Raw genomic sequence first — 14705 nt, 5'->3', positions numbered from 1 at the left:
CCTTACAAGATATTGGAAATCCTTAATCCTGTATCCTTTCGCCTGGATCTTCCTGTGTCGTTTGCTATCCACAACGTGTTTCATAGGTCCTTGTTGCGGCGGTACGTTGTGCCTGTGGTTCCTTCTGCTGAGCCTCCTGCTCCGGTGTTGGTTGAGGGCGAGTTGGAGTACGTGGTGGAGAAGATCTTGGATTCTCGTCTCTCCAGGCGGAGGCTTCAGTACCTGGTCAAGTGGAAGGGCTATGGTCAGGAAGATAATTCCTGGGTGGTCGCCTCTGATGTTCATGCGACCGATTTAGTTCGTGCCTTTCACGCCGCTCGTCCTGATCGCCCTGGTGGTCGTGGTGAGGGTTCGGTGACCCCTCACTAAGGGGGGGGTACTGTTGTGATTTTGCTTTTTGCTCCCTCTAGTGGTCATTAGTGATTTGACTCTGGAGCTTCTGTCTTTTCCTATATCCTCTCCTGGGCCGTTAGTTCAGGGGCGTTGCTATATAAGCTCCCTGGACCTTCAGTTCAATGCCTGGCATCGTTGAAATCAGAGCTAATCTGTTGTGCTCTTGTCCTATGATCCTGGTTCCTGTATTTCAAGCTAAGTCTGCTTCTTTGCTTTTTGCTTTTGTTTTGTTTGGTATTTTTGTCCAGCTTGTTCCAATCTGTATCCTGACCTTTGCTGAAGCTCTAGGGGGCTGGTGTTCTCCCCCCGGACCGTTAGACGGTTCGGGGGTTCTTGAATCTCCAGCGTGGATTTTTATAGGGTTTTTGTTGACCAGATAAGTTATCTTGCTATATTCTGCTATTAGTAAGCTGGCCTCTCTTTGCTGAACCTGGTTCATTTCTGTGTTTGTCATTTCCTCTTACCTCACCGTTATTATTTGTGGGGGGCTTGTATCTTGCTTTGGGGTCCCTTTCTCTGGAGGCAAGAGAGGTCTTTGTTTTCTTCTCCTAGGGGTAGTTAGATTCTCCGGCTGGCGCGAGTCATCTAGCGATCAGTAGGCATGATCCCCGGCTACTTCTAGTGTTGGCGTTAGGAGTAGCTATTTGGTCAACCCAGTTACCACAGCCCTATGAGCTGGATTTTTGAATCTCGCAGACTTACACGTTCCTCTGAGACCCTGTCCACTGGGGTCATAACAGTCTGGTATTTACCTACAGAGTGCCACAATTTATTTTATTCTTTTTTTCAAGACATACTACTAATGGTGACAATTAACATGCATTACATACAGGGTATACTATGTAATGAACACCTTCGGTAATGGAGATATGCGAAGAAAGGCAGACATCTAATCTGGCACTTGTTCAATTAACAAAAATTTGACATTTAAAATGGGTTAACCGTGGGTGGTCCATCGTTAATTTAATCAGGCAGCCAGTAAATTGTTATAACATATGGAAGACCGAGCTCGTGAAAATATTAGCTGATTACTTTCACCTTTAAATGCTAAAGGTCATGGTTATGATACAGATTAAATAGCAGGTGACAGACAAAGCCCTGAAAGTTACTGTCCATATAATGCTACGTTTTGGACAACTCTGCCCTGTACTTTTTCACATAATTATGGCATATTTTCTTTATAGAAGCATGTAAATTAATCCATCGTTGGGATCATTGTGTAATTCTATACGGCATTGATGAATTAGCTTCAGAGCTCATGCAGAGGACCGTATTTTTGGTCCAAGTGCGATCCGACAAAACCTCATACCTAGACCCATGTTATTCTATGGGGCTGTGCACATGTCCATTTTTTTTTCTTCAGACAGACTCTGCGGCATGCAAGATTTGTATCTGATATTCGGTTGGCACTTGGCCATGCAACTCAATGAGTCAGTGGAAAAAAATCGGACTGTATTCAGATGACATCTGAGTGTGGTCCGATTTCCACAGGCTGACAGAATGGAGAAGATCGAGACTTTTTTCCATCTTCTTTTCATCTGAGAAAATCGGATCACACTGTGTGCACAACAAGCAATGATCAGAGTGTGACATAATAGGACCAATTTTCTCGAATTAGAGACAATGCGGTCATGTGGCCCCTAGACTTATAAGACAGTGTATAAGACAAGTATGTGTTCAGTGGCAAACATAAAGGTTTTGGTACCCATTACAGTAGGACTTGGTTTTGTTCTTTCCGTTCTAACCTTTCTGCCAATTCTGTACCTACCTCGTTGCACATCAGCAGTGTCCTTTAGAGAGGGGAGTCCTGCAAAAGGGTTTAACTTCCAAAAACTAAGAGGAATGGGACCAACGAGAGCTGGATCTCCTCTCTGTCTCTAGGGTCCATACATATGAGACTTTCACCACCTTTTCTCTTAGCTTGACATGTCCCAAAATTAATGAATAGAAATTACCTAGTTTGAATTAAAAAAAACAAGATTTCATGATACTCTGTTGAGAGATGTTTAGATTTACAGTCATGGCCAAAAGTTTTGAGACCAACACAAATTTGGCTTTTAACCTCTTGCTGCTTCAGTGTTTTTAGATCTTTTACTCAGATGTTTCTATGATTACTGAAGTACAATTATCAGCATTTCATAAGTTTTTAAACTTTTGTTGAAAAATACATCAAGTTTATGCAAAGACTCAATCATTAGTGTTGTCACTTATTTTTCAAGACTTTAGCAATTCACCCCAACAGCTGGATATCAGCTTCTTTGCCAAATCTTAGCTGATGGTATCCCATTCTTACCTAACCAGTGCTTGCAGTTTATCACAATTTCTGTGTTTTTTTTTGTTTGTCCACCTGCTTTTTGAGTATGGTCCACAAGTTGTGTCAATGGGACTGAGATATGGGGCATATCATGTCCATGGACCCAAATTTCAGTGTTTTGTTGACCGAGCTACTTAGTGATCACTTTTTCCTTGTGACATGGACCTCCACAATGCTGGAAAAAGCATTGCGGATCACAAAATTGCTCTTGATCTTTGGGAGAAGTTGTTCTCGGATGAGGTTTCAATACCATTCTTTGTTCATGGCAGTGTTAATCAAAATTGCCAGTGAGCCCATTCCCTTCGAGGAAAAGCAACCCAACATATAAATGGTCTCATGATATCACTCACCATTTATTTTCCGGACAATCATTTTTCAAGATGATTCTATAGCAAAAAAGGCAAATGCAATTCTGGGATGTATTAACAGAAGCATACAATCTAGATCACGTGAAGTCATTATTGCCCTCTACTCCTCTTTGGTCAGACCTCATCTGGAATACTGTGTCCAGTTTTGGGCACCACATTTTAACCCCTTAATCCCATATGACGTACTATCCCGTCGAGGTGGGGTGGGCCTTAATTCCCACCGACGGGATAGTACATCATAGCGATCGGCCGATCGCGGCCGGGTGTCAGCTGCCTATCGCAGCTGACATCCGGCACTATGTGCCAGGAGCGGTCACGGACCGCTCCCGGCACATTAACCCCCGGCACACCGCGATCAAACATGATCGCGGTGTGCCGGCGGTACAGGGAAGCGTCGCGCAGGGAGGGGGCTCCCTGCGGGCTTCCCTGAGACGATCGGTACAAGGTGATGTACTCACCTTGTACCGAGCGTCTTCTCCCTGCAGGGCCCGGATCCAAAATGGCCGCGGGGCTGCATCCGGGTCCTGCAGGGATCACTTCCGGGTGCAGAGCAGGCTGCAGATGAAAGCTGCAGCCTGCTCCGATGAAAGTATGATCGCCGATTTGACAGAGTGCTGTGCACACTGTCAAATCGGCGATCTGTGATGTCCCCCCCGGGACAAAGTAAAAAAGTAAAAAAAAAAATTTCCCCATGTGTTAAAAAAAAATAAAAAAAATTCCTAAATAAAGGAAAAAAAAATATTATTCCCATAAATACATTTCTTTATCTAAAAAAAACAAACAAAAACAATAAAAGTACACATATTTAGTATCGCCGCGTCCGTAACGACCCAACCTATAAAACTGCCCCACTAGTTAACCCCTTCAGTAAACACCGTAAGGAAAAAAAAAAAAACGAGCCAAAAAACAACGCTTTATTATCATACCGCCAAACAAAAAGTGGAATAACACGCGATCAAAAAGAGGGATATAAATAACCATGGTACCGCTGAAAACATCATCTTGTCCCGCAAAATACGAGCCGCCACAAAGCATCATAAGCAAAAAAGTTATAGTCCTCAGAATAAAGTGATGCCAAAATAATTATTTTTTCTATAAAATAGCTTTTATCGTATAAAAGCGTCAAAACATAAAAAAATGATATAAATGAGATATCGCTGTAATCGTACTGACCCGACGAATAAAACTGCTTTATCAATTTTACCAAACGCGGAACGGTATAAACGCCTCCCCCAAAAGAAATTCATGAATAGCTGGTTTTTGGTCATTCTGCCTCACAAAAATCGGAATAAAAAGTGATCAAAAACTGTCACATGTCCAAAAATGTTACCAATAAAAGCGTCAACTCGTCCCGCAAAAAAGAAGACCTCACATGACTCTGTGGACCAAAATATGGAAAAATTATAGGTCTCAAAATGTGGAGACGCAAAAACTTTTTTGCTATAAAAAAGCGTCTTTTAGTGTATGACGGCTGCCAATCATAAAAATCCAATATAAAAAACGCTATAAAAGTAAATCAAACCCCCCTTCATCACCCCCTTAGTTAGGGAAAAATAATAAAATTAAAAAAATGTATTTATTTCCATTTTCCCATTAGGGCTAGGGTTAGGGTTAGGGTTAGGGCTAGGGTTAGAGTTGGGGCTAGGGTTAGGGTTGGGGCTAGGGTTAGGGCTAGGGTTAGGGTTAGGGCTATGGTTAGGGTTGGGGCTAGGGTTAGGGTTGGGGCTAGGGTTGGAGATAAAGTTAGGGTTAGGGTTGGGGCTAAAGTTAGGGTTAGGGTTTGGATTACATTTACGGTTGGGATTAGGGTTGGGATTAGAATTAGGGGTGTGTCAGGGTTAGGGGTGTGGTTAGGGTTACCGTTGGGATTAGGGATAGGGTTGTTGTTGGATTAGGGTTTCAGTTATAATTGGGGGGTTTCCACTGTTTAGGCACATCAGGGGCTCTCCAAACGCGACATGGTGTCTGATCTCAATTCCAGCCAATTCTGCGTTGAAAAAGTAAAACACTGCTCCTTCCCTTTCCGAGCTCTCCCGTGCGCCCAAACAGGGGTTTACCCCAACATATGGGGTATCAGCGTACTCGGGACAAATTGGACAACAACTTTTGGGGTCCAAGTTCTCTTTTTATCCTTGGGAAAATAAAAATATGGTGGGCTAAAAATCATTTTTGAGGGAAAAATAAGATTTTTTTATTTCCACGGCTCTGCGTTGTAAACTGTAGTGAAACACTTGAGAGTTCAAAGTTCTCAAAACACATCTAGATAAGTTCCTTGGGTGGTCTAGTTTCCAATATGGGGTCACTTGTGGGGGTTTCTACTGTTTGGGTACATCAGGGGCTCTGCAAATGCAATGTGACGCCTGCAGACCAATCCATCTAAGTCTGCATTCCAAATGGCCCTCCTTCCCTTCCGAGCTCTGCCATGCGCCCAAACAGTGGTTCCCCCCACATATGGGGTATCAGCGTACTCAGGACAAATTGGACAACAACTTTTGGGGTCCAATTTATCCTGTTACCCTTGTGAAAATACAAAACTGGGGGCTAAAAAATCATTTTTGTGAAAAAAAAAAAAAAAGAATTTTTATTTTCACGGCTCTGCGTAATAAACTGTAGTGAAACACTTGGGGGTTCAAAGGTCCTACAACACATCTAGATAAGTTCCTTGGGAGATCTAGTTTCCAATATGGGGTCACTTGTGGGGGGTTTGTACTGTTTGGGTACATCAGGGGCTCTGCAAATGCAACGTGACGCCTGCAGACCAATCCATCTAAGTCTGTATTCCAAATGGCGCTCCTTCCCTTCCGAGCTCTGCCATGCGCCCAAACAGTGGTTCCCCCCCACATATGGGGTATCAGCATACTCAGGACAAATTGGACAACAACTTTTGGGGTCCATTTTATCCTGTTACCCTTGTGAAAATACAAAACTGTGGGCTAAAATATCATTTTTCAGAAAAAAAAAAGAATTTTTATTTTCACGGCTCTGCGTTATAAACTGTAGTGAAACACTTGGGGGTTCAAAGCTCTCAAAACGCATCTAGATAAGTTCCTTGGGAGGTCTAGTTTCCAATATGGGGTCACTTGTGGGGGGGTTGTACTGTTTGGGTACATCAGGGGCTCTGCAAATGCAACGTGACGCCTGCAGACCAATCCATCTAAGTCTGCATTCCAAATGGCGCTCCTTCCCTTCCGAGCTCTGCCATGCGCCCAAACAGTGGTTTCCCCCCACATATAAGGTATCAGCGTACTCAGGACAAATTGGACAACAACTTTTGGAGTCCAATTTATCCTGTTACCCTTGTGAAAATACAAAACTGGGGGCTAAAAAATAATTTTTCTGAAAAAAAAAAAGAATTTTTAATTTCACGGCTCTGCGTTATAAACTGTAGTGAAACACTTGGGGGTTCAAAGCTCTCAAAACATATCAAGATAAGTTCCTTAGGGGGTCTACTTTCCAAAATGGTGTCACTTGTGGGGGGTTTTAATGTTTAGGCACATCAGGGGTTCTCCAAACGCGACATGGCGTCCCATCTCAATTCCAGTCAATTTTGCATTGAAAAGTCAAATGGTGCTCCTTCCCTTCCGAGCTCTGCTATGCGCCCAAACAGTGGTTTACCCCCACATATGGGGTATCGTTGTACTCAGACCACAAAAGTTGTTGTGCAATTTGTCCTAATTTCTTCTCTTACCCTTGGTTAAATAAAAAATTGGAGGCGAAAAGATCATTTTTGTGAAAAAATATGATTTTGTATTTTTACAGCTCTGCATTATAAACTTCTGTGAAGCACTTGTTGGGTCAAAGTGCTCACCACACATCTAGATAAGTTCCTTAAGGGGTCTACTTTCCAAAATGGTGTCACTTGTGGGGGGTTTCAATGTTTAGGCACATCAGGGGCTCTCCAAACGCAACATGGCGTCCCATCTCAATTCCAGTCAATTTTGCATTGAAAAGTCAAATGGCGCTCCTTCCCTTCCGAGCTCTGCTATGCGCCCAAACAGTGGTTTACCCCCACATATGGGGTATCGTTGTACTCAGGACAAATTGCACAACAACTTTTGTGGTCTAATTTCTTCTCTTACCCTTGGGAAAATAAAAAATTGGAGGCGAAAAGATCATTTTTGTGAAAAAATATGATTTTGTATTTTTACGGCTCTGCATTATAAACTTCTGTGAAGCACTTGTTGGGTCAAAGTGCTCACCACACATCTAGATAAGTTCCTTAAGGGGTCTACTTTCCAAAATGGTGTCACTTGTGGGGGGTTTCAATGTTTAGGCACATCAGGGGCTCTCCAAACGCAACATGGCGTCCCATCTCAATTCCAGTCAATTTTGCATTGAAAAATCAAATGGCGCTCCTTCCCTTCCGAGCTCTGCCATGCACCCAAACAATGGTTTACACCCACATATGGGGTATCAGCGTACTCAGGACAAATTGCACAACAATTTTTGGGGTCCAATTTCTTCTCTTACCCTTGGGAAAATAAAAAATTGGGGGCGAAAAGATAATTTTTGTGAAAAAATATGATTTTGTATTTTTACGGCTCTGCATTATAAACTTCTGTGAAGCACTTGTTGGGTCAAAGTGCTCACCACACATCTAGATAAGTTCCTTAAGGGGTCTACTTTCCAAAATGGTGTCACTTGTGGGGGGTTTCAATGTTTAGGCACATCAGGGGCTCTCCAAACGCAACATGGCGTCCCATCTCAATTCCAGTCAATTTTGCATTGAAAAGTCAAATGGCGCTCCTTCGCTTCCGAGCTCTGTCATGTGCCCAAACAGTGGTTTACCCCCACATATGGGGTATCGGCGTACTCAGGACAAATTGTACAACAACTTTTGTGGTCCATTTTCTCCTGTTACCCTTGGTAAAATAAAACAAATTGGAGCTGAAGTAAATTTTGTGTGAAAAAAAGTTAAATGTTCATTTTTATTTAAACATTCCAAAAATTCCTGTGAAACACCTGAAGGGTTAATAAACTTCTTGAATGTGGTTTTGAGCACCTTGAGGGGTGCAGTTTTTAGAATGGTGTCACACTTGGGTATTTTCTATCATATAGACCCCTCAAAATGGCTTCAAATGAGATGTGGTCCCTAAAAAAAAATGGTGTTGTAAAAATGAGAAATTGCTGGTCAACTTTTAACCCTTATAACTCCCTAACAAAAAAAAATTTTGTTTCCAAAATTGTGCTGATGTAAAGTAGACATGTAGGAAATGTTACTTATTAAGTATTTTGCGTGACGTATCTCTGTGATTTAAGGGCATAAAAATTCAAAGTTGGAAAATTGTGAAATTTTCAAAATTTTTGCCAAATTTCCATTTTTTTCACAAATAAACACAAGTTATATCAAATAAATTTTACCACTAACATGAAGTACAATATGTCACGAGAAAACAACGTCAGAATCGCCAAGATCCGTTGAAGCGTTCCAGAGTTATAACCTCATAAAGGGACAGTGGTCAGAATTGTAAAAATTGGCCCGGTCATTAACGTGCAAACCACCCTCGGGGCTTAAGGGGTTGAAAAAGGCATAAAAAAACTGGAGCAAGTTCAGAGAAGAGCAACCAGAATGGTGACTGGTCTGCAAACCATGTCCTATGTGGAACGGTTACAGGATTTGGGAATGTTTAGCTTGCAAAAAAGAAGACTGAGAGGAGACTTAATAGCTGTCTACAAATATCTCAATGGCTGTCACATTGCAGAAGGAACATCTTTATTCTCATTTGCACAAGGAAAGACTAGAAGTAATGGGATGAAACTGAATGGGAGGGGACACAGATTAGATATTAGGAAAAACTTTTTGACAGTTAGGGTGATCAATGAGTGGAACAGGCTGCCATGAGAGTTCTCCTTCCAAGGAAGTCTTCAAACAAAGGCTGAACAGACATCTGTCTGGGATGATTTAGTGAATCCTGCATTGAGCAGGGGGTTGGACACGATGACCCAGGAGGTCCCTTCCAACTCTACCATTCTATGTTTCTAAGATGTCCCAAACAGTCTGAAGGAGGTTGCAGCATTATATCAGTAGTAATAATATGTGAGATGCGTAGGTTTTACTGAGCCCCCCCCCCCTTTTATTCATTTCTACAATGTATGTATCTTTTTAATAGATTAACAATAAAATCTCGATTTTATCTGCAATTGTATCTGGCAGCTAGACCCCTAGAACTTGCATCATGGAAAACAACTTTACCCCAGTCCTCTCCTGTCTAATACTTGTTCTTCCTGGAGATTGTCGGTCTGCCCTTGATGTTTTGTTTGGAAAGCAGTGGCTTTTTATTTCTGCCTTTCTTAATCTAATAATAATAATAATCTTTATTTTTATATAGTGCTAACATATTCCGCAGCGCTTTACAGTTTGCACACATTATCATCGCTGTCCCCAATGGGGCTCATAATCTAAATTCCCTATCAGTATTTTTTTGGAATGTGGGAGGAAACCAGAGAACCCAGAGGAAACCCACGCAAACTTTTTGCAGATGTTTTCCAGGGTGGGGCTTGAACCCAGGATTCCAGCGCTGCAAGGCTGCAGTGCTATCCACTGAGCCACCGTGCTGCCTCTTAACACCAGTCTTACCTCACTGTGCGTGGAAATGCAATGACACCTGCCTACTGCCATTCATGAGCAAGCTCCGTACTGCTGTTGAACCAATCCTGTAGCTAAATCATCTTTAGGAGATGGTCTTGGCAATTGTTGGACTTTCTTGGGTGCCCTGAAGCCTTCTTCCTAAAAATTGAACCTCTCTTTGAAGTTCTTGATTATTTGAAAAATGGTTGATTTAGAGGCAATCTTACCAGTAGCAATGTTGTCTATAAAGCCCCTTTTGATGCAATGATGACTACATGTGTTTCCTTGGAAGCAACCCTGGTTAAAAGAAGAAGACAATGATTTCAAGCAGCAGACACCTTTTAAAGCAACCATTCTGCTAGTTTAAATCAATCAGCATGACAATGTGATATCAGCTGCCTTGTCCTCCTTAACATTTTCTCCTGGGCTAATGACAAAATCTCCGAAATGATGCGAGCAGGTAATTTTGTGGCAGGGCTGAAATTCATTTTAAATGTTTTTTTGTGATTTAGTAACATTTCATGGCATGGAAAGACTGCATTTTTTTTGCAATTCATCTGATCACTCTTTATAAGAATCTAAAGTTAAAGGCAGTGTTCTGCAAGTTATTACATTTGTTTAATTACTTAAACAGCATGAAAATAAACTAGTTTGCAATTGACTTGCTTTCATTATCCTGCAGTGAGAGCTTTTATATTTCATAGTGTACAGCTGTATTCCATGGGGCTCGGCCACACTGACCCTGGTGGACAGTGTGCAGTAGTTACATTCCAGGAGAGGGGTTAACTCCTAGCATACCAGTCAACTTTTTCCAGTCTATTTATTTCTATACACTGTTAGAAGCTCACCTTCCTTCCCATCCATCTCAGTTCCTGATGAGCTGCTGTTATAAATCTTGGAAAAGCACTAGCCCTCAGCATGGGCTTCTCTCAGAGCAGGTCTCCTAATCACAGCTCTCACTCTCCTGAGCTGTCTCCTTATTCAAATGCCCTGTTATATCTATATGCAAATACAGTAATAGCAGTGTACACTTCAGAAAAAAACACTGATAGCTGAATGTGTTACAGCAGAACTTTTGCTGAGCTTTATAGTGCTACTAATACAACAGCTCTCCTACTCACCAGGACTGGCACTTAAGGAAGAGCGCCAGCCCTGCCAGAAGCTATGAAGTATGAATCCAAACAACCCTGAGGATAGGGAAAAAATGGAACAAGTAAGGAGACTGTACAGAAAACTGTATCGCTCTGAGCTGCTCAAGAGACAACTTGAGAATAGCCCTTTAATGAACATTTCCTCTATAAAAACTGAAGCTGAAAACTTTGTGAAAACTAAAATTTGTTTAAGTCTAAAAATTTTGGCCACGGCTGTATGCATTTATGTATTGCTGTAATGTGACTAGCAGACTGACAATGATTTTTCTAGTATTTGGTGATAAATAATGTATTGACTATTGAAACTTTGTATAGTGAGAAACTGAAGGACATAATGAAACTTGTGAAATGTTAAAGTGTAACTGTCATTTCTGGAGAACTTCTTCCAAAATGTCTTTAACCTTTAGCTCCTCCCCCTCCATAACATCTTATGAGCACCAACTGTTATCTCCTATCTCACTAATGGGAAAGTCTGTCTTCACTGAATGCAGATTTTGCCCTTGACTTGAGAATTTTGAGAATGAGCAGTCCTGGAGGAAAAAGAATCCGATTTCTCTAAATGACGGTTACTATTTAAGGGCGGACAAATCTGTGCAATCTTGTTAGCATTTATAAATCTGGGAATTGCTCCATGGCTCTTACGTTACAAACACTTAACAGTTACATTTATTTTTCTCTTCCACCCACAGGTTTTCGTCCAATCACACAACTATATTTCTCTGGTATCTCAGCATTTAGTGTCAATGTTTCATGGACTGATCCGTCTCCACCAGCTGACAGGTTCATCCTCAGCTATACACCCATTGGTGGTGATGAACCCATTGAACTCTCTCTTGATGCTTCAATACGACAAACCCAACTATTGGACCTGATGCCAAGCACCGAGTACCTAGTTACTCTCCTGCCTGTCCATGGAACTCTGAGAGCTGAACTTGTGGAGGGGACAGTAACAACAGGTCTGTAAGAAGAATGTCTCATCCTCAAGAACACTTGTTGATAGGCGGGCATAGGGCCAAAAGGGCTATATTCTTTTGATTTGACATAAAGCCACTCAATTTCTTTCTATAATCCTATCATTTTTAAGTTTGATTAATGTTTTAATTATATTCTCTACAGGGGTAGGGCCTCCTATGGATGTATATGTGATTAACGTGACTGATGGCTCAATGACAGTGGTTTGGAGACCACCACCTTCATCTTTCCACCACTACCGACTGTCTTACCAGTCTACTAAAGGTAGTAGAGTTACTGCTAGTGTTCATAGATGTTTACTTGAAAGAGATGTAGAATGGAGGATATTTCAGGATTTGATGCATATAATTGTTCTCCCAATTCAGAATAATAAGGCTAAGGAGAAAAATTAGCTCAAAATAGGGTCTTATAGTAATTACTAAAAATGGTATCAATATATTCTGACCTGATCCCTGGTTCTATGGCTGTGGCAGATCCACGGGTGATTACACCAGAGAAATATGTAACAAATGGAAAGTTTGTGTGTCTGTATCCACGCTGCCAGGTGATGAAAAAACATCAAATGCCGGAGATAATGTAAAAAAGTTTTTTTTAAATTTGTCGACGTGTTTCGAAGTGCAGCCCACTTCTTCTTCAGCAAACAAAAAACATATCCATGTTCTATGGATAACTATAAATGTCATTTCAGGAAAACTTGCAGCACAATACCTCTCTCTGCCTTTAGCTCCTCCCTCCTCCTCTTCTCTCCATAGAACTTTATGAGCACCAACTGTCATCTCTTATCTCAGTAATGGGAAAATCTGTCTTCACTGAATGTAGACTTGGTACATTTTTCTCATCAATTGGGAGTTAAAGATCAGTCCAGGAGCAGAAAGAAGGAAACTTCTATGATTAGATATATTGCTAAGTTTCTTATTTTCATGTGTATTATTGATTGATAAAGTAAAAGTAAATTAACATTTACTCTTTTAAAGGGTTTGTCCACTACTAGGACAATACCTTCTTGATCTAAATGTTTGGCCCTGATAAAATAAAAAAGCCTAACCACCTGGCGCCGTTCCCGTGGTGTTGACACTTGTTCTCCCCAAGGTTCTCGTGCAGTTGTTGTGATACGGGGTCTTGGTGCCCAATCAGCGCTGGCATCACTGTTCCAGCCTTCGTACAGATTGAACATGAAGAGGAAGTCCGGGCAGCAGCTGATCCCTGACTTCTCTTCAAGTTCAATTCAACAGAAGACCGGGAAATTGACACCAGCGCTAATTGGTGCTGAGATCGCGGGAACGGCACCGGCACGGGAGAGGAGTATAAGCTTTTTTTATTTTGTTGGGGCCAAGTGTGGGGTATGAGAAGGGGTTGTCCAAGTAGTGGACAACTTCTTTAAGCCTCTCTGTATGGATTTATGGACATGCTTGGTTTACTTTTTACAGGCCGAATGGATAGTGTGGTTATTGGCAATGATCAGACTCAATACACCCTGACCAATCTCCAACCAACCACTGAATACAGGATCAGTCTGAGCAGTGTCTGGGGCCGGGAAGAGAGCGAAAGAGTCACCATCACGGCTGAAACAGGTCAGTAGAATGTGGTGATACAATACATCTAGCATTCTGAATGTTTTGGAACTGGGTAGTAAAGTCCCATAAACTTCTGATGGTAATATAAACCAGACTAAGAAGGTGAAGCATATTGATTTCTCATCTGGGGATTCACTCCCCTATGCCAGAATGTCTTTCTGACAATCCAAACTGTAGTGATAACTGATAAGACCTTTTAGTTGACTGATTCTGTCCCTGCTATTGCAACTCTCAGCAGCTCAGTACCAACTGAATGGGAACAAACTTCAGTGTCAGACAAAACCAGTACGAAATGTAGTGTTCTGTGCCTGATAAACCATGATCGGGAGGAGGAGGCCCCCAGAAAAAGTATCATGTTCCCTCTTTCTGCTTACCAGGCCCCCTCAGTACATTTTGTCATGGCTGATACTGGATTTGTAGCTCAGTTCTACGCAAGTGAATGAGATGAAGCTGTAATTTCAGAAGCAACAACCTCCAAATGTACGGAGCTGCACCTTGTGAAGAAGGAAGAGGACATGGTGCTTGCTGCAGCCTCTACCCATTGGTGGAGATGTTGGGGGTTATACCACCACCAAACTGAAAGAGATGACCTAAGCTAAGGATATTGGAAACTTATAGGAGTCCGAGCACTCGCTTAGGTTTTTCCTTGATTTTTTTAATTGACAAAATTGGACACGTTTCAGCCCATCCAAAGCTTTCATCAGCAGTCTGCGAAAAACTTGGGAAGGGCTGAAATGCATCCAGTTTTGTCAAATAAAAGAATCATAGAAAAACATAAGTGAGGACCGGGATTCTTTTGACTTTGCATGATCTATCTTTCCATGTGCACCACTGCCACTAGTGAAGTGCTGATCGCCTGGGATTTCTACTATACTAAAGATAGACCATTAAAGTCCTGAAAAACCTCTTTAATGTTGACCTTTCAAAAGTGGTCAGTTTTTGCTTTTATCTTATTTCCGCTTCACCGATGAGCAATCTGCTGATTGGGTTTTTTTTCCATTAAAATTCGCCATACGGTTCCGGAAATACGGGTCTTTCTTTTTAGTGTTAATTTTTATGGTCATTCCGAGGGGGCCTGTCATACAGGGTAATAATGCAAATTAGTCTAATGACACACCTCAGAGGATCCTGTGAGCTACGCCCTTTGCTAAAACCATAAATATTATCACTAAAAAAAAGGCTTAAATCTCTGGGACTGTACGGCGGATAAAAAACAAAAGCAATATGGAATAATTAGGTAAAAGTGGAAATAAAATAAAAGCAAAAACTGCTCACGTTTGACCCGGTGATAGATCCTGTTTAAATGATAGTTTCAGCTCTGCTTTTTTCCCAACATTCTGCAGTAAAGAATGTCACGTCTCATAA

General features: G+C 41.6%; 1 protein-coding gene across 3 annotated transcripts in view; it reads left to right on the top strand.

The window, feature by feature from the left end:
* TNR (tenascin R) overlaps positions 1–14705 on the top strand; it is a 492944-nt gene that overhangs the window by 394142 nt on the left and 84097 nt on the right. For all 3 annotated transcript variants that reach the window (XM_077278440.1, XM_077278441.1, XM_077278442.1), the window contains 3 exons: positions 11484–11750; positions 11911–12030; positions 13194–13337. In XM_077278440.1, coding sequence (XP_077134555.1) covers positions 11484–11750; positions 11911–12030; positions 13194–13337 — 531 coding nt within the window. The remainder of the gene's footprint in view (positions 1–11483; positions 11751–11910; positions 12031–13193; positions 13338–14705) is intronic.

Source organism: Ranitomeya variabilis, chromosome 8 (assembly GCF_051348905.1).
Source record: "Ranitomeya variabilis isolate aRanVar5 chromosome 8, aRanVar5.hap1, whole genome shotgun sequence".
Classification (NCBI taxonomy): domain Eukaryota; kingdom Metazoa; phylum Chordata; class Amphibia; order Anura; family Dendrobatidae; genus Ranitomeya; species Ranitomeya variabilis.
The sequence above is the reverse complement of the archived record's forward strand: the minus strand, read 5'-3'. Positions and strand labels throughout refer to the sequence as shown.